The 25,376-nt window shown below is 36.0% G+C and overlaps 1 protein-coding gene and 1 pseudogene across 3 annotated transcripts in view; both read right to left on the bottom strand.

Annotated features, from left to right (window-relative positions):
- The window catches only part of NFATC3 (nuclear factor of activated T cells 3), a 98,798-nt gene that overhangs the window by 3,723 nt on the left and 69,699 nt on the right, over nucleotides 1-25,376 (bottom strand). For 2 of the 3 annotated variants that reach the window (XM_011380531.2, XM_023523470.1), the window contains exon 9: nucleotides 19,787-20,791. In XM_011380531.2, the coding sequence (XP_011378833.1) occupies nucleotides 19,787-20,791 (1,005 nt within the window). Of the gene's footprint in view, nucleotides 1-7,477; nucleotides 7,582-19,786; nucleotides 20,792-25,376 lie in introns of all 3 variants that reach the window. The other variant, XM_011380533.2, reaches the window with a different exon arrangement.
- Nucleotides 9,471-9,589, bottom strand: LOC111731755 (annotated as a pseudogene).

Below are 25,376 nucleotides of genomic sequence, written 5' to 3'. Positions count from 1 at the left end.
GTCTATGAAGCAATGAATGGATAAAGTGTCTATCCATACAATAGAATATTATTCAGCTATAAAAAGGAATGAAGTTCTAATAGATGCCACACATGGAAGAACCTTGAAAACATGCTGCTCATCAACAGATGATTGGATAAAGAAGTTGTGGTACATATATACAATGGAATATTACTCAGCCATAAAAAATGAAATGTTACCAATTGCAATGACATGGATAGATCTAGAGGGTATTATGCTAAGTGAAATAAGTCAAACAAAGACAAATATCACATGATCTCACATGTGGAATCTAGAGAACAAAATGAATAAAGACAACGAGAACAGACTCACAGATACAGAGAATGGTGATTGCCAAATGGGAGAGGAATTGGGGGTTGAGTGAAAAAAGTAAAGGGATTAAGAGGTACAAATTGGAAGTTACGAAATAATCACGGGGATCTGAGATACAGCACATAAAACATAGTCATTAATATCGTAATAACTATGTATAGTGCCAGGTGAGTACTAGACTAATCAGAAGAATCACTTCGTAAATTATATAAATGTCTAACCATTATGCTATATACCTGAAACTAATATAATACTGAATGTCAACTCTAACTGAAAAATAAAAATTTAAATAAAAAACCCCACAATATTATGCCATGTAAAGGAAGCCTGACACAAAGGCCATATGTTGTTTGATTCCATTTGTATAAATGGCCACAACAGGCCAATCCATATAGACAGAAAATAGATGGGTGGTTACCAGGAGTTATGGGGCATGACTGCTGATGCATGTGGAGTTTCTTTTTGGAAAAATGAAAATGTTCTAAAATTAGATAGTGGTGATGGTTGCGCAACTCTGTGAATATATTAAAAACTACTGATTTGTATACTTTCAAGGCTGTTATAAACAAAAACAGACCAAGACAAAAAAATGTTATCCTCATTATTCGATGTGATCATAGAGCAAAGGAGACACTAACAATCATTTTTTAAAAATCTCAAAGTATTAACATCTAATCTTTTTATAGTTTAGGTAGTTAAGAAAAAAATTCTTCAAACTCATACTCATTATGGCTATAAGGAGAAGGGAACCAACATTTATTCTTTCTACAAACATTTATTGAGCATCCATGGGTTAGATTTTATAGATGAAATTTTATATCTTATTTTAATTAATCTTCACAACATTTTAAGATCACTACTCTACCACACTTTATGGATAAGTTAACTGAGGCATTGACAGTGCACATTATTTGCTTAGTAAATGGTGGAATCATCTTTAAAACACATGTCACTTTTTGGAGGCCAGAAGAGTAGAGAAGCAGGGAAATCACTTAGACAAGGAAAATGCAGAAGACCTGAACAAATGTGATATTAGAGAAGGGAGAATGAATGTAGTGCGGTGCTGGTAAGAAGAGGGAGAGGAAAGGACTGATTCACCACCACCACCACCACCACCACCACCACCACCAAGGTTTGGAGTGCAGAAAGAATGGTGCTGTCATATTGGAAACAAGCTGAGGAGGAATTTAAATGAGGAAAGTGGGAAGTAGGTTAAGTCTGGAATTGGAAGTGGAAATTAGAACATTCAAGTAGAAAAATCCTGTGGGCAAGGGACTACAGTGAATGGTCAGAGCAAGAAGAGATTTAGGCATCTTCGAACTAGAGACCTACAAGAATGAGAAGTTTTACAGTTTTACCAAAGAGCAGAAGGCTGAAAATGAGTGGAAGTAGCACGTGCTCTGATGAGAAGATAGGAAAGACACATACATATGTAAGCAGAAGAGGAGCCTAGAAATTAGGTTTAATTTGAATACATGCTCTGCCACTAACTCCATGTGTGTCCTTGGACAAGTTACTTCACACATCTAAGACTTTATACAATTATGGTGTTAAACCAAGAAAATCTCTTTCAAGTGTAGAAGTCTGTGGTTTTATGTCAACAAATTTTCAAGTGGCAGCACTCAGAAGGGCAAAGAAATGAAGGATGAGGATTTAGCTTGACTGTGGCTAGTATTTAATGTAGAATAATAAAGAAGTAGGGACCAGAAGCTAAAGGACTCTTAACTACAAAAGGGTGATGACTAATCAGTGCTGGTGAGCTAATAAACACTAATTGAGACCAATTTCTGAAGGTCGTTGGTACAGACCTATGAAAGTGTTTGTCAGAGAGAGGATACTTTTTAAGTAAATTTGCCAGGCTAGGACATTCACGATAATTTGCAAAGAAACAAAGAATTAACTGAAACCGATTCCTGGGTGCTAGAAATAACCAGCAGTTATACACAGAATAGTTTCTATGTAAATGAAAAGTTATGAGGACGATTTGCATGATGACACATTTTCTCTTCAGTTTTCCTCTAAGTATAATGGAGATTTCTTTAAAAACATCATATAGTACATAAAGTGAGAATATAAAGGGCACATAAATTGATAAGGCAGCCCTTAGCAACCCATGTTATTCCAAACCACATAACAAAGAACAGTGTTTTCAGTATGAATTCTACGTGTAGGTCTATGGGCTAGTCTCATGCACAAGGATGAACATGCACAAAGGAGCACAAGGATGGCCCATGATCTCTGTGCATGGCCTCTAACATTACTCATCATATTAGATTCTCAGTAGGCATCATGATCTGTCTCTAAAATAGGCTGTGACCTCCTAAAGGGCAAGAACCCACTACTGAGAAAACAGCAATTTCCGATGACCAAATAAAGGGATCCTAGTTCAAAAGTTCAATAGGTGGTGGGGTGAAAAGGGGACCAGAGAATATTACTGAGACTAACACATAACATCTGATTTTGATTTTGACAGTGTCTATTTTAGACAGGTCTCACAGGAGTGGCAGAAAGCCAAATATAGAAAGAAGCAAGTAACCAGCTCACATTCAAGTCATCTTTTCCTATCACTATTCCTTCCTAAAGTGGTAATTGCAGAGATGTTCCAGGCAGCCATACAACATACCTTTTTCAATCCTTTTCTCATTCAAGTTTTAAAACTACAAAGTGATTAAAAATGGTACTTTAACGTCATAAAAAACCACATGATGTATTGTTTTCCTGTGTCTATGAGGAAGTCAATGCTTACATTTTCCTGAGTATGAGCGTCTATATCAAGCACTATCCACCCACTTACCAAGTACACTTTGATGATAAGGTTGAACACATCGTCTTCTGAAGTAGCCAGGTGGTGTCTTTTAAGCAAGAGCCTAATCGAAGCTGTGTAATTTCTGCTCCCCTTTACCAAAGTTCTGCTCTTCTATTTTGCCTGGTGTGCCTAACCTCACTTAGCTGAAGATATCTGGAAGATTCTTGACAGTTTAGGATATAAAGACTATGATAAAGCCAAGATTTTCCACAAAGAAGCACCCAAGCTGACTATACTCAAATATACTTTAATACCCACTAATACATAATAACTAGGAGATCTAAGTTCCTGTAGGGCAGGGATCTTGTCTATCTTTGTTCTCCACTCAATCTTTAGTGCTTGGGACATATTAAGTGCTGAATAACATTACCTGCCAATTGAATCTTTAATATAACTTGAGGACTTGGAAAAACAACAATAAGAAGTATGCTCAAATAATTGCTACAGGTGAATATTGAATATGAAGTTTAGGGCAGAAGTCAGAACTGTAACAAAGCAGTCCTTTCAACCAAGGACTCAACAAACTGCTTTCCACAAAGCAGTGCTTTTAAGTCCACTGTATACAAGTCCATTGCTTTCCTTCGCTCCTCACTTCTCCCTTAGGCTGGGGGCTCTGGGCGCAGGCTACCATCTCTGGGTTCTTGAGACAGATTTCTGTTGTGACCGGTCAAAATTTAAGTGTCATCTTAAGTCAAAATTATTACTCGTAAACAAGTCTATGATGTAATTTATACTGTAGATCATTAGCAAGCTTGATAAACAAGACATTTCTTAAAAATACCAATGCTTGCAATTTCATTTTTCACCTCCTTTAATTGTATACATGCATGAATTTATTGATTTATTTAAACTCTAGTGCTCCAAGTATGTAGGGTGGCTTATTTATTTTTTTACCAATTAAGAGCATACAGAATTGTTTATGCTCCTGTTGTACAATTTTATCATTTCCCCTCTTTAAAGAGTAAAGTGAATTAAAAGCCTAGAACAAGTCAACAACCCTCAACACCCGTGCTAACAGGTTATGTAGGTCATGGCATTTGGCCCACTTGTGGCAGCCACCATCCTCAACTCCCACTACTGTAACACCTGGACTGCTTCTGCCACCACAACAAAAGCAGTTAGAACCATTAGCAATTTTTGCTATAAGAAAAAACAACTTTTTTTATCCAAGAAATGTTCAAATAAGCAGTCCACTGGAATGAGGTGTATGACTAAAAACAAGCCTCTTATTTAGAGCTACTTAAAATGCTTAAGGATTCAGAGTTGGAACTGACAATTGTATGATATGAATTCTCACCATCAGGTGGAGAAGAGCAGGGTAACCCAGGTGGATGCACACTGTCATATAAGCTAGCATCTAAGCATCTTGAACATTTTTTGTAAGGCATTTTTGGGTATAATTAAACTCTATTTATGTTATTTCATCTTGAAGCTGCAATGAACATTCATCAAAGTATGGCACATTCATCTTCCCATCTCTATACCTTAAGATTAAAGGTATAATTCATTCTCTAGGTGGTTTATGGAAAAGTTATATTTTATAAAATGAAGGCTATATATAGGTGCAATCATTTTTAAAATTTCATTTGAAATGAAGAAATGAGAAATTTAGAAGTAAGGCAATAGAAATGATTTAAAATAGATGAGAAATCTATTATTACTTTTTGGTTTATTACTCTACAGCACAGTTTTGCCAAGATTTACTTTTAGGTTACTTGATAAGATGTAAGAACACCATGTAAATGCATGAAATATATGAACACTGAATTCATCTATTTATGGCATGAGCTGAAGAATTCATTTGCATTTATAAAATCTGATTAATCTGCTTTCATAAGCTAAAGATAGAAAAAAGTTCCTGAAAATTTAGAAAGTATCTATGGCAGACTACTAACTGTCCTAATTCATTCTCCTCTGGTAATTGAGTTTACCTAGTCACATGGCCCCTCAGCTACAGACTACATTTCCCCACTTTCCCTTTACAGCTAGGTATGGCCATGTAATTTGTTTTCTGCAATGAAATGTAAGCAAAAGTGATGTGTACATCTTCTTCAACACCTGCTTGATAGCCTTTCTCCCTCTTTCCTCACCCCTTGCTTTGGGCTAAAATTCAAAGTGGTGACTCTGCTCTGACAATACCTAAGAAATGAAAGGAATACTGATCTCTGAATTACCATGAGGTGTGAGAGAAACTTCATTGTAGTTAAGTCATTGTATTTTGGGACCTCCATTATAGTAAGCTAACATATTATTGATGAAAATAAAACTCACCACCATAAAAGTAACACAGAAATAATATTTATGTATTTTAAACAAGAACCAAGATAACCAGCTTGAGTACTATCATGCCAAGTTTCTAACTGAGTTATTTTAAATTTCACCCTGAACTCTAGACTGCTTCCAACCACAGGACAGATTGCACAATGATCAGAAGATATCCTTCACTTTTAATATTATCTTTAATACTAGTAAAAGAAAATTATGACCTTTTTTTCACTACAATTGATTGAGGGGGAAATCAGTCCTGTTATTAAGGGTCCCTTTATTTTTTTTTTTAAGATACCTTGTGTGATGCTATATATACTCAGTGTCATTCAGATCTTTCATCTAGGAAAGGTTGTAACTCACAACATTCTACAAAGACAAACAATAAACCTCCAGCTGAGTAAACTGTACACAGGTACTTAAAAGTATATTCAAGTATCAGCATGTGTCAGCAAAAACTGAAGTATGAAAAAAAACTTCTTTTCAATTTGGGTTAAGATATGGGATTCAAAGGAAGTTTAGGATTATCAGAAGATTCTGTCATTTCCTATTTTTTCCACTTTGTACATCTTCTCTGTAGAATCTCCATTTTTACTTACTGCTGACTGCCAAATCTATTACCTCGGGGGGCCAAACCTGACCTCCAGAGCCATAAATCCACATGACTCATTTTACCACCTGTGCTATGGATCTCATATGCTTGCCTCTAGACATTGCTCTATCAATTTTCTTCACTCTTCCATCTATTTAATCACTACTCACCTCCCCTCCTGGATCCTTCTTATCATTGCTTAAATATGGGTAAGTCTATCTCACACAAACAAGAAAGCAAACAAATAAAAACCCTAGACCCACAACACCCTCTACATCTAGTTTTTTTTTTTTTCCATTGCTTAACATCTTAAAGGGGTTTTCTACACTGCCTGCTGTTTCTACACTCTTATCTCCTGTTCATTCCTTAGTCACTCAATGGTCCATTCACTCCAAATGAATACTACTTACCAAGATCACTAGTGACCAAGCTGTTGTTGCTTCACACACCAGAAGAGCAATGGGGTAAACAGTAGAAGAAATAAGCTTTAATCTTGACTCAGCTATGATGTAACTAGGGCAATTAATCTTTCGTCAACTGCTTTTCTCAACCATAATATGAGGACATTAATTTAAACCCTTCTGGTTATAACTCTCCTGAGGGTTTTCTAGATATGCAGGATTTAGTTGCCACTTTTATTCCTCTCATGATTAGGGACAAGAATAATGTGAGACTAGGGTACACCCAGCTTCTGAGAGAAGCCAAGGTTTTAGTACCTTTTCTGATCCTAAATATAAAGATGTGGGGTAGTGAACATGATTTCTAAGTCCCTTTCCAAATCTAAATTCATTAAAACAAAATTCAAATGGCATTTTGAAAATTATAATTTTTACATTTACAATTTCTATCACATACTTCTTACCAAGTTGTTTGAGAAGCTGTGTGATTCTGTGTATAGAAAGAGGGGGATGGTGTTCTTAGTGGGTGCTGAGGTGGAGAGGCCCAGCCCCCTCCCTCATGAACACTGACTCCACTTCTACAGATTCCTTCCAAAGGGAGCCCCAGATGAACTACCAGGAGTGCAAACATGGCCCACAGGGCAGGATCGAGGGTAGACGATCCATATCTGGCAAATGGATAAAATTTCCTGTTTTATTTCCATTCTGTACTGCCTCGCGTCAAAATAGAATACTTGAACAGTAAGCTTACACATCTGATCAACAGCCAAATTTACTCAGCACCCAAACCATTAAAATTCATATAGATTGGCCTCACTATGCTTTGGCTTAATAAATCCAATTAAATATTTGCCTTTTATTCAAACACAGATTAAAATTATAAGCACAGTGTGAGAGCCTGAGTATGGTTAGATTTAAAAAGCAGAGTCTTGAAGTCAAAGTGTAGCTCCGAAGATAATGAGTGGGCCTACCAAGGATGTGCCCATGTATACCCCCTCCTCTGTAGCACATGCAAATCCGGCCACTGCATGCAAATACCAGACTTGGGCACAAAAACAATGACACATTTCAAACAACACTCACCCTCTAGAGTCTCCAGAAAGGAACTGGACATGAGAGCTCACTGTGGTTAGGCCATTTCTCTGCTGAACCTGATGGCTGGTGTCCCAAGTCAGACATAAACTGGTCTGTGTCAAAGAAGACAACATCACTACTAAATGGAACAAACCACAGAGTAACAATCTACTATATGCCCAGACTGCTTTTTCCTATAATCAAGAGGAATTTAATTGTCTCTTATCTGTCAATCACTACATAAAATGGCTCCCCACATTTTATAAGATAATATTAATACTACAGTCCAGAAAGTTTAGGTAATAACTGATTTATTTTCTAAAGTTAAAAGGGCAATAATTTGAAAAATTATAATGATGGTTTACAACAATTTAAGGGATAGATTCAGTTTTAAATAAACTAGTTTTTATGAGAGTAGGTCTATTGGTAGTTCCCAAATACCTGTCTATGGATTCATCAGAATTATCTGGGCACTTAATAAAAATATAAAATCCTGGACTCTACTTCAAGACTATAGAATTAAAATATCTAAGGGTAGGAATCCAGAAAACTATAAGCACAGATAAAGTTGGGGTTATGGAGAAATATTTTTAAAACTAAAGTTAACATCTATTAGCAGGTTATAAAATCCATTCAGCAAGCTGAAATTGGTATTTTAAAAATAATGAAATAGAAGATAGGCTGCATTTTCTTTAATAACACTTAAAAATTGGTTTGTGAGACTTTTAATGTTAGCTGTATATGTTATATATTGTGTCATGCTATAAAACTTACTTCTTACTATAGGAAGCTGTCATAAATGTTTAGAAGTCATTATTACTCAGGAAGAGTCACTACTGGTCAGTTTTGTGATAGTGGCTGACATATTCAGATGCCCAGTTAGGGTCCAAAATATAATGAGACAAAGCCCCCTCCTTTGGCCTGTGAGGAATTATTTTTGTCCTTTGGTGTACAACTTCAAACAAAAGACCTAACCATAAATTGTAGAAGAATGCTTTTTTCCATCTTGGAAGAGAAGAATCTGTATGTAGTCTCTGTCAACAGTAATTAATATCCTTGTCTTAGGCAGATAAGGAGGAAAAACAGAGGAGGAGTCAATCTGGGCAAAACGCATCTTCACTAAATGGGTAAAACAAACAAACAAACAAAAAACACAACACAACACAAAACCCAGAAATCCTTTGTGCTTAGGCAAAATTACTCTGCCTTAAGCTTTTTAATTACTAAATTTGAGATCACTCACCTAGTCTTCAGGGGGTGATTTTAAGATTCTAGAATGTGTGAAGTATTTTAAAGACTGAAGATATACTGTCAAGTCTCCTTTCTGAGGGTGCCCAATCTCCATAACTAAATTATCCAAAGCAGACTTGAAGGTGTTATAGAACATATGATTCCAGGTAAATCAGTACATAAATTAGAAAAAGCCCAGGAACAAAGCTAAGAGGCCAACAGATACTGGGGGCTTTTGTGAATTGGCTGAAGCAGTAGTCATTTCAGATTGTGCTTATGGAAACTTGCAGTCCTTAAGACATCTTTCTAGGTCCTTGAAACACTATTGACAGCTCAAAAAAAAAACCTAATTAATTTTTTCCTATCACAAAAACTTTGACTAAACATCTAAAGAAGAATTAACACCAATCCTTCTTAAACAATTCCAAAAGATTAAAGAGGGAGGGAACACTTCCTAATTCATTCTAAGGCGAGAATTATTCTGATATCAAAGCCAGAGACACTTCAAGAAAATAAATCTACAAAATATTCTTCGTGAATATAGATGTAAAAATCCTCAACAAAATACTACAAAACTGAATTCAGCAGCATACTAATAGGATTACACATCAAAACCAAGTGAGATTTAGTCCCAGAATGCAAGGATGGTTCAGCATACAAAAATCAATAAATGTAAGACTATACATGACTAAAATGAAGGGGAAAAAACCATGTGTTCATCAAGACTGATGCAGAAGAAACATTTGACCAAAAAAAAAAAATTTTTTTTTAACGCTGACAGCACCTCTTATTCCTAGGTGGTCTCCCATCCAAGTACTAACCAAGCCCGACCCTGCTTAGCTTCCAAGATCAGACGAGATCAGGCATGTTTAGGGTGGCATGGCCATAGAAATTTGACAAAATTCAATGCCCTTTCAAGATAAAGACACCCTATAAATTAGAAACAGAAAGGAATTTCCTCAACATGATGAAGGCCATATATGAAAAACTCAAATGGTCAAAGACTGAAAGTTTCTGCCCTAAGATCAAGAACATGGTAAGGATGTTCACTTTTGCCACTTCTATTCAACACAGTACTGGAAGTTCTAGCCAGGGCGATTAGGCTAAAGAAATAAAAGGCACCCAAATTGGAAAAGGAGAGGTAAAATGATTTCTATTTACAAATATTATACAAATGACATGATCTTATACATAGAAAGCTCTAAAGAACAGACATACAAAAAATTGTGACCTCATTTAGTCTCATGGCTTTAAATACCATCTACATGCCAACAACTCACAAATTTCTATCTTTAGTCTATAACTCACTTCCAAAATCTAGACTCATTCATCCAACTGACTACTTGATAGCTCTACTAGAATGTACAATTAGGTATCTCAAATGCAACACATCTAAACCTGAATTCCAGCTCATCCTCCAAAATCTGCTCCATCTGCAGTCTTTCCCATCTTAGCTGATGGCAACTCCATCCTTCCAGTTGCTCAGGTAAAAAATAAATAAATAAATAAAAACCTTGGTATTATCTTAAACTTCTTTCTTTCATACCTTACACACAATGTCAGAAAATGCTACTGGCTCTACCTTTAAAATACATCCAAAATCAGACCATTTCTTAGACCCTCCACTACTACCTACTCTCAACCGTCGTTTCTGGCCTGGATTACTATGATAGCATCTTAACTGGTCTCCCTGTTTCTGCCATTGCCTCCCTACAGTCTTTACTCTACCCAGCAAGCAGTGCAACCCTGCTAAAACCTAAATCAAATCATGACTCATCTGTTGAAAACCTTACAACAATGGCCTACAAGACTCTACACAGCAGTACTTAAAGTATAAACAGGGACATGTGGAGTTCCCTGAGAATTTTTAAGGGGGCCTGAGAGGCCAAAACTATTTTTATAATAATACCAAGATTTTCTTTTTTTGCCCTTTTCACTATCATTCTCTCATGAATTTACAGCGGTGCTTTCCAGTGGAGCATATGTGATGACTTCATGCTATAATGGGTAATGGAATGTGTGCCTGTATATTGTTTTTAAAAGCTCTTAGTTTTAACTTCTAATACAATAAACAGTGATAAAAACAAGACATAAATAAAAGTTTTTTGGGATCCTCAATAATTTTTAAGATTACAATGTCCCGAGACCAAAAAGTTGAGAACTGTTGCCCTACATGTTCTGGCTCCCCATTACCTCCCTGACCACATCTCCTGCTACTTTCCCCCTAGGTCCTTCTTGTTCCAGCCACACTAGCCTCACTGCTGTTCCTTAATAAACCAGACATGCTCTCACCTCAGAGTCTTTCTTCTGGCTGTCCCTTCACCTGAATACTCTTCCCACAGGTATTCACACTGGTAATTTCCTCATCTTTAAGTTTTTGATCAAATGTTATCACATCGATGAAACTTAGATTACTCTATTTAAAATTGCAATTTGCTCCCCGCATTACCCTTCACAATAATCACTTTACCTTCCTTTTTCTTTTTTTCATAGCACTTATTACCTTGTAACATATTTTATTTACTTAATTATTGTATCTATTGTTTATTGCCTGTCTCTCTCCACTAGAATGCAAGCTTTGTGATGGCAAGGATCTATTCTATTCACTGAGGGTCTACAATAATGCTTATTTAACACATAGTAGGCATTTGATAAATGCTATGTGAATGAACAAATGAATACAGACTAATTCAAAATGCAGGCAAACAATATAGAAATTAATGTACATTCATCAATTTATAAACTATATTTGTAATGATTCATGTTATATAAATCAATGCTGCATTATAAAAAGTACTGGTAATATTATAAAGACGGGGCTAACAAGATTATGTGTTTTTTTCACCCACACTACTGTACTTCTGATGCAAGGGAAAATATTTAACATTAAAATTTCCTATTGTGAGATGGTCTGATGATAGAGCCAAATATACAGAGAAGTTAAGTATATGATAAAGTAGATATCTGAAATCAAGTGGGAAAAATATTGGTTATTTAATAAACAATGTTTGGACAAGTAGGTAGCCATCTGAAAAAATTAAAATTGGATCCATTCCTCATATTTTCCACCAAAATAAACTCCTGATGGATGAAAGATTTATAAAATCATAAAAGTAACAGAAGTTATGAGAGATAAAAGATTCACAAGTTACATAAATGTAAAAAAAATTCTTCATGGCAAAAGTCATGACACACTGGGGGGAAAACTAACTCGCAGGTCAATGAGCTAATGAAACCAAAAGGTTCATTCTAGGGTTTCTATATTCTATAAATCAATAAGAAATGGATCAATAATCTAATAGAAAAGTAAGCAAATAACAGAGATTACAGATTTGTGATAAAGATTTTCTCTTAAGCATATGAAAAGGTACACATCCTTACTCCTACACGAACTGCAAATTAAAATTGTACTGAGAAGCTATTTGCCACCTATCCCACTGGCAAATAATAAGATGTTTTATAAAAGAATGACTCGGTGAAGGTATGAGAGAAATAATCACTCTCTTACAATGCCAGTGGCGATGAAAACTGTTACAACCTTTATGGAGAACAATCTGGCAATCTTTCTCAAAATACTGGTCTAGCAATCTTACTTCTACACATTTATCATATATACATACATACACAGATGTCTATAAAAAGATGGGAAATGACATTTGTAAAATGTTATTCACTGTACTTGCTAAATAGATAAGGTACAGCTATATAATGAAATGCTTGATAGAATATTTTATGAATAGTCTACTAAAAAAATCTTTCACAAAGTTCTTTCACGTTACAGCATAGAAAAATTTCCAAGATTCAATATATGGAAAAAGCAAAATGTATAACAGTGCACATAATATGCTAGTAAAAATAAGGAAAAAATATATATAATTGCTATAAATGCATAATATAGCTCTGGAGTGACAGCCAAAAAATTGTTGACTCCAACTGCCCATACTGAGGACAACTGGGTACCTAGAAGAGAGACTTTCACTATGTACTTTGTTGTACCTTTAGTATTTTTAACACATGAGTGCATGAATTTTTTAAAAACTAATGATTACCTTAGGAAACCCAAATAAAATAAAACTTAAAAAATTCCATTCTACATAAAATCATCTACAGATGTTTTTAAATACAGAAGATAATTATAAGGGAATTAATTTGTTCCACATTCTTATAGATGTAAAGCTAATCCTGTAATCATCACTCTCAACCCTCACCTATATTCCACCGGAATTAAGAGTTACTCTCTTCCTCCTGCCCAGGTAGACAGGCTAATGGTAGGCTTTAGAAATGGGTGGTGGTAGTGGTGGTGGTGGGGAGTCAGAAAAGTTCTATCAGAAAAGAACTGTTTGAATATATTTATCTAAGTTCTGTCAAAAGCTAAGATCCCTGGCAAGATGTAACCTTATAATGCAAAGCCAGAGAATTGCTACAAAACCACAAAGCTGAACTGGTGAGCCTAAAATTATTTATCTCTTATTTAAAATATTTTATCCCTTTAATGTTCCATCTTCAAAGGGACTCAAATACAAGATAAAAATTGTAAAGTAGAATATATCTTTAGACACTGGCTTTGTGTCTTACATATGGCAGACAAGCATAAAGACTATATTTTGTTAATAGAAGTGAGATTCTATAATCAATTATAGCTATTGCAGAAACCACTAAACACACGTGAGACAATCTAAATTTCAGACAAACCTGGATTCAAATGCCAGTCCCAGTGTTTGTGGCAATATAACACTGGGAAAGTGCTTACGTTCTGAGACACATCTCTAAAAATAAGGCTAATAAATCCACTTTTCACAGATTGTAGGGAAAAACTAATGAGCTACTAACATAGTGCTCAAAAAATGTGAGTTTTATTATCAAGAAAGAGTAACCATAATTTATTAATTATTCTTAAAATATACTTTTGAAGTGAACTTATTTTGAAGACTTTTAATATGCTGTGATATGTTGATTATTTAGTGGTAGGCTCTCTTGGATTTTTCATCACTTACATATAAATTTTAATGTCAAGTTGATTCAAAGAAAAATTTTTGTTCAAATGGGGTACAATTAATTTATGTCATGGAGATACACAGACACACTTGATATATGAAATAAAAGATTTATCTTCTCAAATGTCTGCCTTTGCTTCACTGGGTCTGAAAATTTTCTTATTATATATGTCCAAGAGGTTGCATCTAAGGTCCTGAATCTCTACCACGGTCCATTCCACGTGAGCCATGATCCAAAGCCTATGTGAACATTATTTATGGGACGGGCCTTTCTACCTCTGGAATTATTCATCACAAATATGTTTAAGGCTAGATGGTACACACATACTTCCCAGAAGAGGATTTGTGAGTTACCCAGAATCCCATTTAAAGGAGAAAGTTCAGTATTATCTACCTCTCTCCACCTCAGGACTCCAAAAGAGATTAATTATAATACTTCATTTGCGATACACTCTCACCACTGCCTGTGCGTGGCTTTCTTTTATTTATTTAAATACAATAAATACCAGTGAAATGAGTATTCAACAGGTTGAACAGTACTGACAATATTTACCTTTCTGCTCCTCTGTACCAGCCTCCCGCTTCCCTCATCCAAACCACCTGAATCTTGTGTTTATCATGCCCTTGCTACTTGAAAGCAGGCTCTTCTGCTTGTCACTTATATACAGAACTGCAGCAGCTGAAGTAGTGTCTAGAGTCCCTGTTTACAGTCGAATTAGCAATTGCCCTACATTCAGGATCAGCATGTTACTGCACAGAGCCTGCAAGTGGCAGTGTCAGTTTTCACCACAGCATCAGGTCAAGCTAAATTTAACATGTACCCTCTTCTCTGCTGAAGAGCTGCAGCTGCAGCTCTGTTAGTTTGTGAACAAAGGAAGACAAGTAGAAACTTAGGGACTCTAATGGAAAGTTGTAAATGGATTCAGTTAGCTCAATCACAAATTAAATGGACCTATATTTAAAGGTCTAAGACAGTCTAGTTTAACAATACTATAATCTTAATTAAAATGCTTAACACACAGCTGTGACAATTTCTCTGTTTCTGTACTATTTTAATGTATATCATTTGGTCCCAAAACTAGGCCATACACACTATAACGCACAGAAATTTTTAGGGAAAATTATAGTTCCAGGCATATAAATTGTAACATATGAAGAAAAACTGATAATTTTATAGGTGTAGACACACTTCCCAAGCAGGGGCAATGGTAGATCTAGGTAGCAAAGAAAAGAGAAAACAGTAAAATAGTTTTGAATAATGCCCCTTCCAAGAGGACTGCTCAAAAGAGAACACGACTTGGTAAAGGTTGGCATTCTGCTGTTATTACTCTGAGGAATCCCAGTGAGGAGGAAGCCACACTATTTTGAAACAAAGAAATGCTTTTGGGACTCTTCTGAGTTTGGAAGGTTTATATGAGGGGCCAAAATTACCTCAATGAAACTGAACAAGGATAATTTTAAAGTTTAATCTTAGGTTCCAAAAAGGACATATGTAAGAAGCCATAGGGATGGGCAGGGGGAGAGAAAGGTTGTGATTTAGCAGTATTTATGACTCACTAAATCAACAGCAAGATGGAGCTAAGAACATCCCCTGACCTTAGGCCACAATGATAAAATCTGATCAAGGACGGTGACAATCCCAATCCACTCCAAGATGGCTAGTGTGTATTCCCTTCTGGAAAATGCACTATGAAAAGGAACTAAAACAAGACACCAGGGTTAAGGAGAGAGGAACTACAACGTCGGTGGGGGTCAGGGAAGGGTGCAGTTGCTGGAGTGTTTTTAAGACTGGGAAGGAGACCAAGATTTCACACATGTGAAAGGGTATTACAGAAGAAGGATTAGATTTGTTCTACATGAACCCAGAGGCATCAGAGCCCATATAAAACAAGGGCAGCTGGAACTCAAAGGCCCTGAGATGTTCCAAAGAGGCTGGCAAGGAAGAGACACACAGGAATACAGTATCACTAGGAATACCAGAGGATGAACTCTGGTATGAAAGAGGAAAATGGAGTAGAGACTTTAAAACTTCATCTATAATCTTATTTATGATTGCCCTGACCTCTCACAAACTAAGGCTCTATGGAGAAAATGACATTTCACCTATCCTACTTGCTCTACACCTGTAGTTTCAACCTACAGACTGCTGAGAAACATGATTGCAGATACTGGAAAAACTCCTAGGGTACTGATTAAGAGTGAGGAGATGTGGGTTTTAGTCTTTACTCTGCTGTTAACGCAGTGTGTTACCCTGGATGAATACCTTAGACTACGTAAAACTCAGATTCTTTATCTATAAAATGAGGGAGCTGAATTAGGGTATTTCCAGCTCTATAGGTCTTTGACTTCTGAGCTGAGGTGCACTAGTATCTTCTCTATTAAATCTCACTGAATTTGTAATAAAAAATTAAGGTGTTAATGCCCACATTTCTAAAAATAAGTCAAGTACAACTTGAATGATTCCTGACCACTCTATCCTACTTAAAACTTCAAAAATAAAAAGGATATTTCATGTTTTAACTTTTAACTTGGTAAAAAAAAAAGGGGGGGGTAAACAAATATAAAACAGAAACAAGATTAATAAAAGTTATTAGGATTAAATGACAAATATATTTAACTAGTATAGCACAAATTTTAAAAAAATTACTTGTGTCCTCCCTCTGGTTATAGAGTAGAAACTACTTTGTACTTAATACTAACCCAATATAGAAAAGTTAAAATAAAATAAAAACTTGAGCTAACTGCAAAGTTCACTTTAAGTGCTATGGACAAAAAAGGAGCGGGGGTGGGGTGGGGGGTATTCTATGGAAAATAACGTCACAGGGTGATCTGATCATAAATTCCTAAATGGACAGGTCATAGTCATGCCCCAGAGGTCTGTAACTTCTTTAGTGAAAAGATTTAGGCCAGCTCTGTTCTTGGTTCTTGTGCATCTAGGTTAACACACCTGTGAAATGCCAGAAGTAATTCCCCTAGGAGGTATTAACCCTCAAGAGAGCACATAATCTTATTAACTATCTTATAATCCAATCCCTGCCTTGCTTCCTCCAATCTTCCATGTATATTCCATCCTTAATTTCAAATGCATAAAAGAAGCTGCAAAACTGTTAACCTCAGAAACATCTGAAATCTCGCTTCCAGGCATATGTCATAAGTTTGGTTCAAATGAACTCATAAAAATTCTCTACAGGTTTAGACATTTCTTACATTGACAGTGCTTCTAATCCTTTTTGGCATGTTTTATGGCTTACTTTTAAAGCTAGCCAGAAAGGAGGCATTGAAGTACTAAGACGTTCAAGACCTATGAGGTATGTTGTTTTTAAATAAATTGATATTAAAACTTTGAAAAACTATAGGATTTTCTAAGCATCCATTATTTCACTTTCAAAGGCAAATCAAAATAATGTAATTAGCGAATCAATTGGCAAATATCAGAAATTCACTTTAGAGTTCTAGCATCAAAAATACAATTTTAAAAAATTATACATCTAATAATTCAAGGTGCCCAGGAGGGCATTTTAGGTCCCCCTCCCCCCCTTTAATTACTGCTAGCACCACTCAGCTTCTATCAAGTTTACTGACAGGTGGCAATGAGGGAATTCAATAGCCAATCCTTGTCCACTGTGGAGCTACAATCTGAGAACTTTTCTTGATCTGGTGCCCTACGCGATGAATGGAGCGAAAATGAAATCGCTTTTATACCTGCTCTCAGAGATCTCATCTTTCCAGACTGTTTTTGCAACACATCTTCACATATTAAAAAGGTGAAATAAAATTTCCACCAAAGCTTTCTATTAGTTCCAATTTGCTACCCCCGACCATCCAAGAACCCCACTCAATCTGTGATAAATTAGAAAGAGCAGGTTCCAGCTTTGGTCCCTTTTAGAAGGAAACAAAAAGTCTTCATTTGGAAAGAAAATGAGCTGGAATACCCTTTGAGGCCTGCTCAATAAATCTCATGTCTTCAATTTCATCACAAATGGGTGGTAAATTATCACTCAAGGTCTCACCCTTTGTTTCAGTGATTAAAATTCTAAATATAAAACTTGAAAGCACTATGAATAGTCTAAAACTGCCAAAAGAATGAATAGGTAACATTTTGAAAGGCTCTGTCTATTCAGAAAAGCCTTTATTTACTTATTTTTGTGCTCAAAATGATTTTTTAAAATTTTTTATTAAAATTTTATTATAGTGACATTAGTTAACGAAATCCAGCAAGTTTCAGGTGTATAATTTAGCAGTAAGGCAGATATATACGTATTGCATAGTGTGTTCACCGCCAGCCTTTATTTATTTTCAAATTTGTTTTGTATCAAAGTAATAGCCTCCTCTATACCTGGTGTTCATCATTATTAAGCAAGCAGTGACACTTGTGTCAGCTGTGCATAAAGAGAACACTTAATAACAGAGCCTTCAAGTATTCCCAATATAAGTGTGACAGATCAGATGCACTTGTGAACATGCATTTGTGTAGTGAAATTCTGCACACATATTCATGGAGAATGTTCCACTATTCTCTAGGAATTAAAAAAACTTGAAGGATCCCCTTTAGCACAGAGTTCTAACCACCATAGCCTGCTGTTGCTGGGAGGCAGCTGCGGTGCTGCTGCAAGAACAAGACTAGACTGAAAAGATCCAATTCCAGTCTCAGCTCTACTTACTAGTGAGTGTGTAATCTTCAGAAAGTCCAATTCTTTAAAAGTCACTATCTACCTCAGAGGGAGAGGATTAGTGAGGAATAGGAAAATGTTATGTAAACTGAAGGTGTTGCTTCAGTTTATACAGATACCTACTATTTACACACAAATGACCTGCCACATCCCCCTGTGGCTTTGAAAGCCGTCCTTTACTATGCCATTTGCCCGCCAGCCACAGACAATCATACTTTACCATACTCAACTCTACGCTTCTGCTTATGTTGTCTGATTTGGCCTCTGATCCTCATTTTTGAAAACATATACTCATTCTCCAAGACTCAGCTCAAAGGACATCTCCTCAAAGAAGACTTGCTGAATCCTTCTCATGGACTCTGTCACATCTCTCTGCTGATCTCCTAATGTGCTTCTCTTATATTCTGATTATAAGTGACTCAGACCTGCTGCACTGATAGTTGTGTACTGCTCTGACGTGGGAGGGGGTGGCACAGTTTATTCCCTTCCTTTCCCTTCATACCGGGAATTTGAGGTTTAATACCAGTTTTACAACTAAGTAGTAAACTTAGTTTCTCTAGGTACGTAAAGGAGATGGCTGAGTTAGAATTACTTTTCTATAATTAAACAGAATCAGAGAGAGAATTAAAATTCTATATCTATGTTTCAGAATCTTCAGAATTTTTGTATTGTAAAACTTACAGGTAACTTTCACTGAATTCCTACTTAGACAAAATTTCACTATCATATAAATGATAAAGTCAAGAATAAGTCTTAAAAAATTATTACCTAACAATCCTATCTTGATTTTCAATTATAAAATAATTAATATTCTAAAGTTTGTTCTCCAATTTATTAATTTCATAAAAACACAGGTCTATGTACTAACTTGCTGCATTTATATAAATAACATTTTTTTTTTTTTTATCCTGGTGCCAACAGCTGTACCAGCAGTAGCAAACCAGTCTGGTCTTATACTATTACCACTGTCTGACTTGGCAAGCTGGCAAGGCCACAGAGGAACAGGTTCTTATGTGTCTCCTCAAAGATAAGAACTCTATCTTAATATGTTCCTAGAATTCCCAGTATCTAACTCTTGCCCTGGATGGGATTCAGCAATGTTTACTGAATTAACACCCCCAAATTCCACATATGTTCTAAAAGAAAAGATGCCCAATAAATCTCATGTCTTCAGTTCCATCACAAATCGGTGGTAGGTTACCACTCAAGGTCTCATACTTTGGAACAGAAATAAGTGGTCAAACAGACTTTAAAACATAGATTTTCATGTCCATTCTCCAAGTCATATATTAACATATTTCTAGTAACAACACTTATCAGAAAGCCCAATCATATGCCAATAAGTAATCCATGTAGCTTTTTCATGACTTAGAGAAGGAAGTTCTTGGATCTTCACTGCTTTAAGAACATAAAGATGAACTTACCATCATCTAAAGTGATGTCCTGTAGACCAATTGTTGAAAAGTTAGGTTCCTGCTCTTCAGGTTCAGGTTTAATGTTTATAGTTGCCTCATCGGATGGAAATGAAGCTGGATCACACAAACTGTGACATATTAAGGTTGAAGGTGCAGAAAGACTTCCCTGGCCTGTACTTTGTGCTTGAGCTGAATGCTGTCCAGAATGCATTCTGGTGGCTAGAGTTGGTGATGAGGCAGTTCCTGAGCTAGGAGATTGGTAAGGCATAGGCTGTAGCTGAGGAGATGGTGGTCCAGAAAGTGGTGAACTGGCCAAGGGATAAGAAACTGCTGGGGAAACTGTTGCAGCAGACCCTGATAGTGAAGGAACATATGTAATGGACTGTAACTGAGGGGAAGTCTGACCTGTGACCTGGTCAGCCACTGGAGAAGAAAGAGATCTTTGTCCAGTATTTGGGCAATGGTATCCCATTGACTGTAGATGAGGCAGGGTCGGCACAGAATGAGGTGTGTGGGCTAAGAGATGTCCTGTTGAGCCTGAATTTGAAGAATGAAAAGGTATGGATGATGGCGGTTGGCAGCCAAGATTTATTAAATTAGGAAGAACGGCATCCTGCTGAAACAAAACTGGATCAAATTCTTGACTAGAGGCAGCATTAATAGGAAGACAAGTTGGTCCATTGTACACATTAGTTTGCATAGGCTGATAGGAAGACCCCACAGGAGGTGTTGATGTGACTTGAAAAGGCTGGTGCATGACTGAAGAAGGTATCATATGCTGTTCTTTACCAGAACTTTCATCCCTACACTGCAACTGTGGCAGATGGGATGAGGTTACCAAAGATGTGTATGTTTGCTGGATGGGACAAACCAAGCTTCTCTGTACTGACAGTACACTGTCACATGGGTGTCCTGCATCTGAGGAAGGTCTCTGGGTCTGGGCAGGATGAGGCACGGGCAATGATGGAACTGAAGACAAGTCAATTTCTTCCCTGTGTTCTTGCTTCATCAAAACTGAAAAGAAAATCATTAAAGCAAATGTTATTACATAATACAAAAAAAATTATTTAAAGACCTTCATTCTAGGCTACACAACTGCAGCACAAATCCAAGTCAGGGGTTGAAAACTCAAATGCTTTCAGGGAAGGCAGATAATATAAAATATGTGAAATCAGTAAGCATAAGACAAACAGTAGTAATTCTTGCTTTAAAAGTATGAAAGTTAAAAAAAAAAAAAGGTCCATGCTTTTAAGCACTTCAATACAGTGTATTACGAATGAAAATTTCACTTCATCATTCCATCAAGCAAAGCAGAGGCTATGAATACCAGCCATTATCCTTTATCAAAAAAAGTAGCAGATTCATGATTTAGGATGAGTCTACCTGATAAAAGGATACTCAAAGCATCGAAGTAGGAATCAATGCATTTTGTTTATTTTGTTTAATATGTATATCAAAATACAAAAGAACTATCACTTAATTATGTGTCAAAACAAGTGATTTCATTGTTTCTCTTGGCAAGTACTTCAACTTTTCTAGAAATTATCTATTTTAGCCTCTTATTGAAGTATTATAACTCATTTTAAAATAATTTTCCTTAATTCACATCTCATTGTTCCTTCCGTGTTTGTACTACTTATTAAATAACAAAATTAAAAATCTCATGCTCTTCACAAAATAGAAGTACAGTTGACCTTTGAACAACACAGATTCAAACTGTGTTGGTCCACTTACACATGAATTTTTTTCAATAAATACCTAAACCATTTTCGATCTGAGGTTGGGAGTCCACAGATGCAGAGGCCAACTGAATCTCATTTTATGTCAAAAGAAAATAACTATGAGACCCAAAGCAAGGTCAAACCTCATGTGATCATTTACCAAACCCTTGCCAAGCACAAATCTCTTCACATAAGTATGGTCTCAATCCGAGGAAATGAATTAAGACAGCCCTGATAGTATATTTTATTATAGAAACACTCGTTTAGGGGTGCATTTGAGTTCTACACTTTACTCTGGCTTCCTAGTAAGAACAGAATGGGCTCATCATTCAAGCATTTTAGCTTCTAAATCTGGCAAATGGTGAGCCAACAACCCCAAAGACAAGAGAGAAAGGTATTTCGACAATCTTCTTATGGCTTCTGCCACAATGCTCATAGTCCTGACATAGTCCTCTACCTAGTTCCTGATTCTTGCTCAGGTGTACCAAGTATGGTTCACTGTGTCTACCAGCTCCCAACCTATCTAAAGTCTTAATGTATGTATGTATGTATGTATGTATGTGTGTATGTATGTATGTATGTATGTATGTATGTATGCATCTATCTATCTATCTATCTATCTATCTATCTATCTATCTATCTATCTATCTATCTTAATGTACTTATTTTTATTCTGACTTTGCCAGAACTAGAACTTTCTCCCTGGACCACTAGATTCTTGTTTTCTGTCTTCTACTTTAGCTCCTACTCTGGTTCCAGAAAAGCCACAGTGAATCCTATACCCAGAGTTACATTTCTATAGAAGGAGGGAGAATATCCAAGAAAGCCTACTCTCATCCCTTAATTAATTCTGAATGGAGCAGGTGGGAGTCTTGGTTACACAAGTGCTGGGTTATCATGCACTAAAAAGGATACAGAAGGATTAAAAACTATAGCATAACATCCATCTTTTTTGCATGATCCAATTCCCATTTCTATGGTCCTGACCCACATCTGGGTACGAAGATTGAGAGTTCTGCTTTGCTAAATCAAATGTATCTCCACTCTGCCAAATCAAGTATCACTTTTTTGTCTGTAAGGGATTCAGACTCCAACCTGACCAAAAAGAAGTCTTCACTGCAGGCCTATGGTAATTCATTCTTGTTTGGAAGGAAATATTGTTTAAGAGATCTTACAATATATAGAATGAGTTGAATTTTAGAAACAGATTAATTATATCTTTTGATCATTTTCAAATTTAAAATGTTGATGGATAGAAGGTTCCAGAAAAAAAAAATCAACTGGTCTTGTGGTTTTCAAACCATGAGCAGCCTCATACTCCTCTTCAAACGGTGGATGTGGAAGAGTAGGAGCTCTCTGATTCTGGATTTCCTCTTCCAGTATAAACAGAGCACCTAAGCTTGCTTTCTTCTTCCCTTTTTTTTTTTTTTTTAAATATATTGGCTTTTTGCATAAAATTTTATATGAATAATAAAATAATTTAAACAATTTGAAAGCTATGCTTTGGTCACACATCCTGATTTTATGGAGAGGTTAATCTGTTCATGATAGAACTGAGACCTGATCTCCTGATTATAAGGCAAGTTTCCCCTCCCAATTGAAACGACCATAATCCAAAAGTCAATTTGTCTAGTCCGCTACTCAGAACACAGAATATATTTTCCAACAGGCAAAATATTATACACAAGAGTTTGGCTCTAACGCTGCCCCTAAAAGCCCCATTATTCCAAAACCAAAGCTCAGATGGTACCTCCTGTATTAACTTCTGCTGAGCCTCAGAGGGAGGTGCATTCCCTCAACAGCTTCAGGGATGCTGGGGTGGGAGTGGGGGTGGGGGGTGGGGGGTGGGGGCTCCCCTATCAGAAGCTCTGAAGCTAGAGGCTAAGAAGTTGTTCAGGCAGCACCACTAGGGAAGAGCTCTGAGCTCTATTAACTGTCTTCCTTTTGTAAAGTAAACTGATTGTGGGACAAGTAATGCTAAATACCATTTTTAATTTTAGAAAGCTTAAAAGAATCATCCATTTGCAATTAATGATTATTTTTCTATTGCACACTGATGTTGGTCAATCTCTATTACTAGGAGATTGCCAAAAAGGTAACAAATTGACAAATTCTTTGATTAAAAACAAGCAACTATGAATATCTAAAATTTTTATAAGTAAAATTTTGAAAGAGATTATTTGCCACAAAACATAAACAAAAGGCTAAAACCTTCAATATAAAGAATTCATACAAATTAATAAGACAAGCAAAATAACTCTAACATAACAAAGACAGGGTCATACACTAAAATACTAAGAAGCCATTCAAATTCTACAAAACTCTATCTGCTGATAAGGAAAATAAAAATGTTCATGTTACAAAATTAGTATATGTGGTATGGTTCCATTTCTATTTTTTAAAAGTGTCTATATTTGGATCAAAAGGATCTAAAAGGAGAGAATGATAGTTTCAGAGTAAAAGAGAATTTGGGTGTTTTAAAATATTTTTTCAACTTGTCTTTTTTTAAAATTCACAGTAATGTATTTGCTTTTATAAAAATTTTATTCAAAATTTCATTTTAGAAAAAAATGAAAAAAGCCAAATGCTACAGAGAAAAGACAGTAATCAACCAGAGCAAGGTCTGTCCAAACGCTCATGTGTGTCCACCATTCTTCCTTCTGTTAGCATGTGCCACCTGATTTGTATTCTGTCAACCATAAGGCCAGTGATGACAGCTGTAGTCCAATCTAATATTCTCTCTGCGCTCTGGGGTCCTATTGATTTCCATTCTCACATGTAATGCCCTCTAAGCTTCTGCCTTTATATTGTCCTCTCAATTCACAAACTGTTAATGTAAAGGCATCATACTCTCTCCTTCTGTTTATCTGTTCAATTACTACCACTATGAAGGTAGTAATAAAACTCTCTAATCTGTTGACACTATTGCTTTTTTTTTTCCTCCCAATCCTGGGAGCCCTCTCCTTTATTATTCAGGTTAGACTTTATTGTCCTCCATCTCGACAGCATTTGCTAATGCTCTTGGACTATATCTCTTTAGTTGCTGTCTTTACAATATCAAACTTCTCCATACTCTTCAAACTGCCAAATCACTACTCTCTCTTCTGCTCATAACATACTTCATATCATTCTTTATAGAAAAAAAAAATTGATACCATATTGAAACTCCCTAAATTCTCCAATAATAAATTACAAACCATCTTAATCGTATCCATCTTGTTCATCTTCTTTCTCTCCTGTCCTTCCTCCCATCTAAGGCCCATTCCAACGTCCATATTTTAAATCCTATCCCCTCAAATTTCTCAAAAACCTGCTATTCTTTACCATTTATGCTCTCTTTACTGTACATTCAAAACACTCTAGCTATTTGAATCACCTTTTTAATCTTCTTTGTCTTCTATATAATTTTCACTCCCCATAGTTAATAATTTGAGAAAAGTCTAAATGGGACATTGACATCTTACAGAAACAGAAGAAATATGGGAAAAGTAATTTTCTTTTAACTTTTTAATTTACTGAGTATATTTGACATATAATATTATATTAGTTTCAGGTGTATAATATAGTGATTCAACATTTATATACCTTACGATGTGACCACCAAACTAAGTCTAGAGCATTCTCCTATATTTCCAAGAGTTTGATGATGAACTATTAGAGGGTATTGCTTTTCTTTTCTTCTCTCTGCACTCTGCTTCTCAGATTTACTCCTGTCCATGGAAGAGAAGTTTGCTTATATGATTGGTAAGTTCGGAAGAAACAAACTGGGCATTCTCAGCTCATTTCTACTTTTTCCCCCTTGAGAGCACTCCTGCTCTTGGGGAGCAGAAGTTATCCTTGAAGCTCAGTGACAGAGCCTGTGCCACCGCATTTTACCT

This window comes from Pteropus vampyrus, unplaced genomic scaffold (assembly GCF_000151845.1).
Source record: "Pteropus vampyrus isolate Shadow unplaced genomic scaffold, Pvam_2.0 Scaffold394, whole genome shotgun sequence".
Taxonomy (NCBI): Eukaryota; Metazoa; Chordata; class Mammalia; order Chiroptera; family Pteropodidae; genus Pteropus; species Pteropus vampyrus.
The sequence above is the reverse complement of the archived record's forward strand: the minus strand, read 5'-3'. Positions and strand labels throughout refer to the sequence as shown.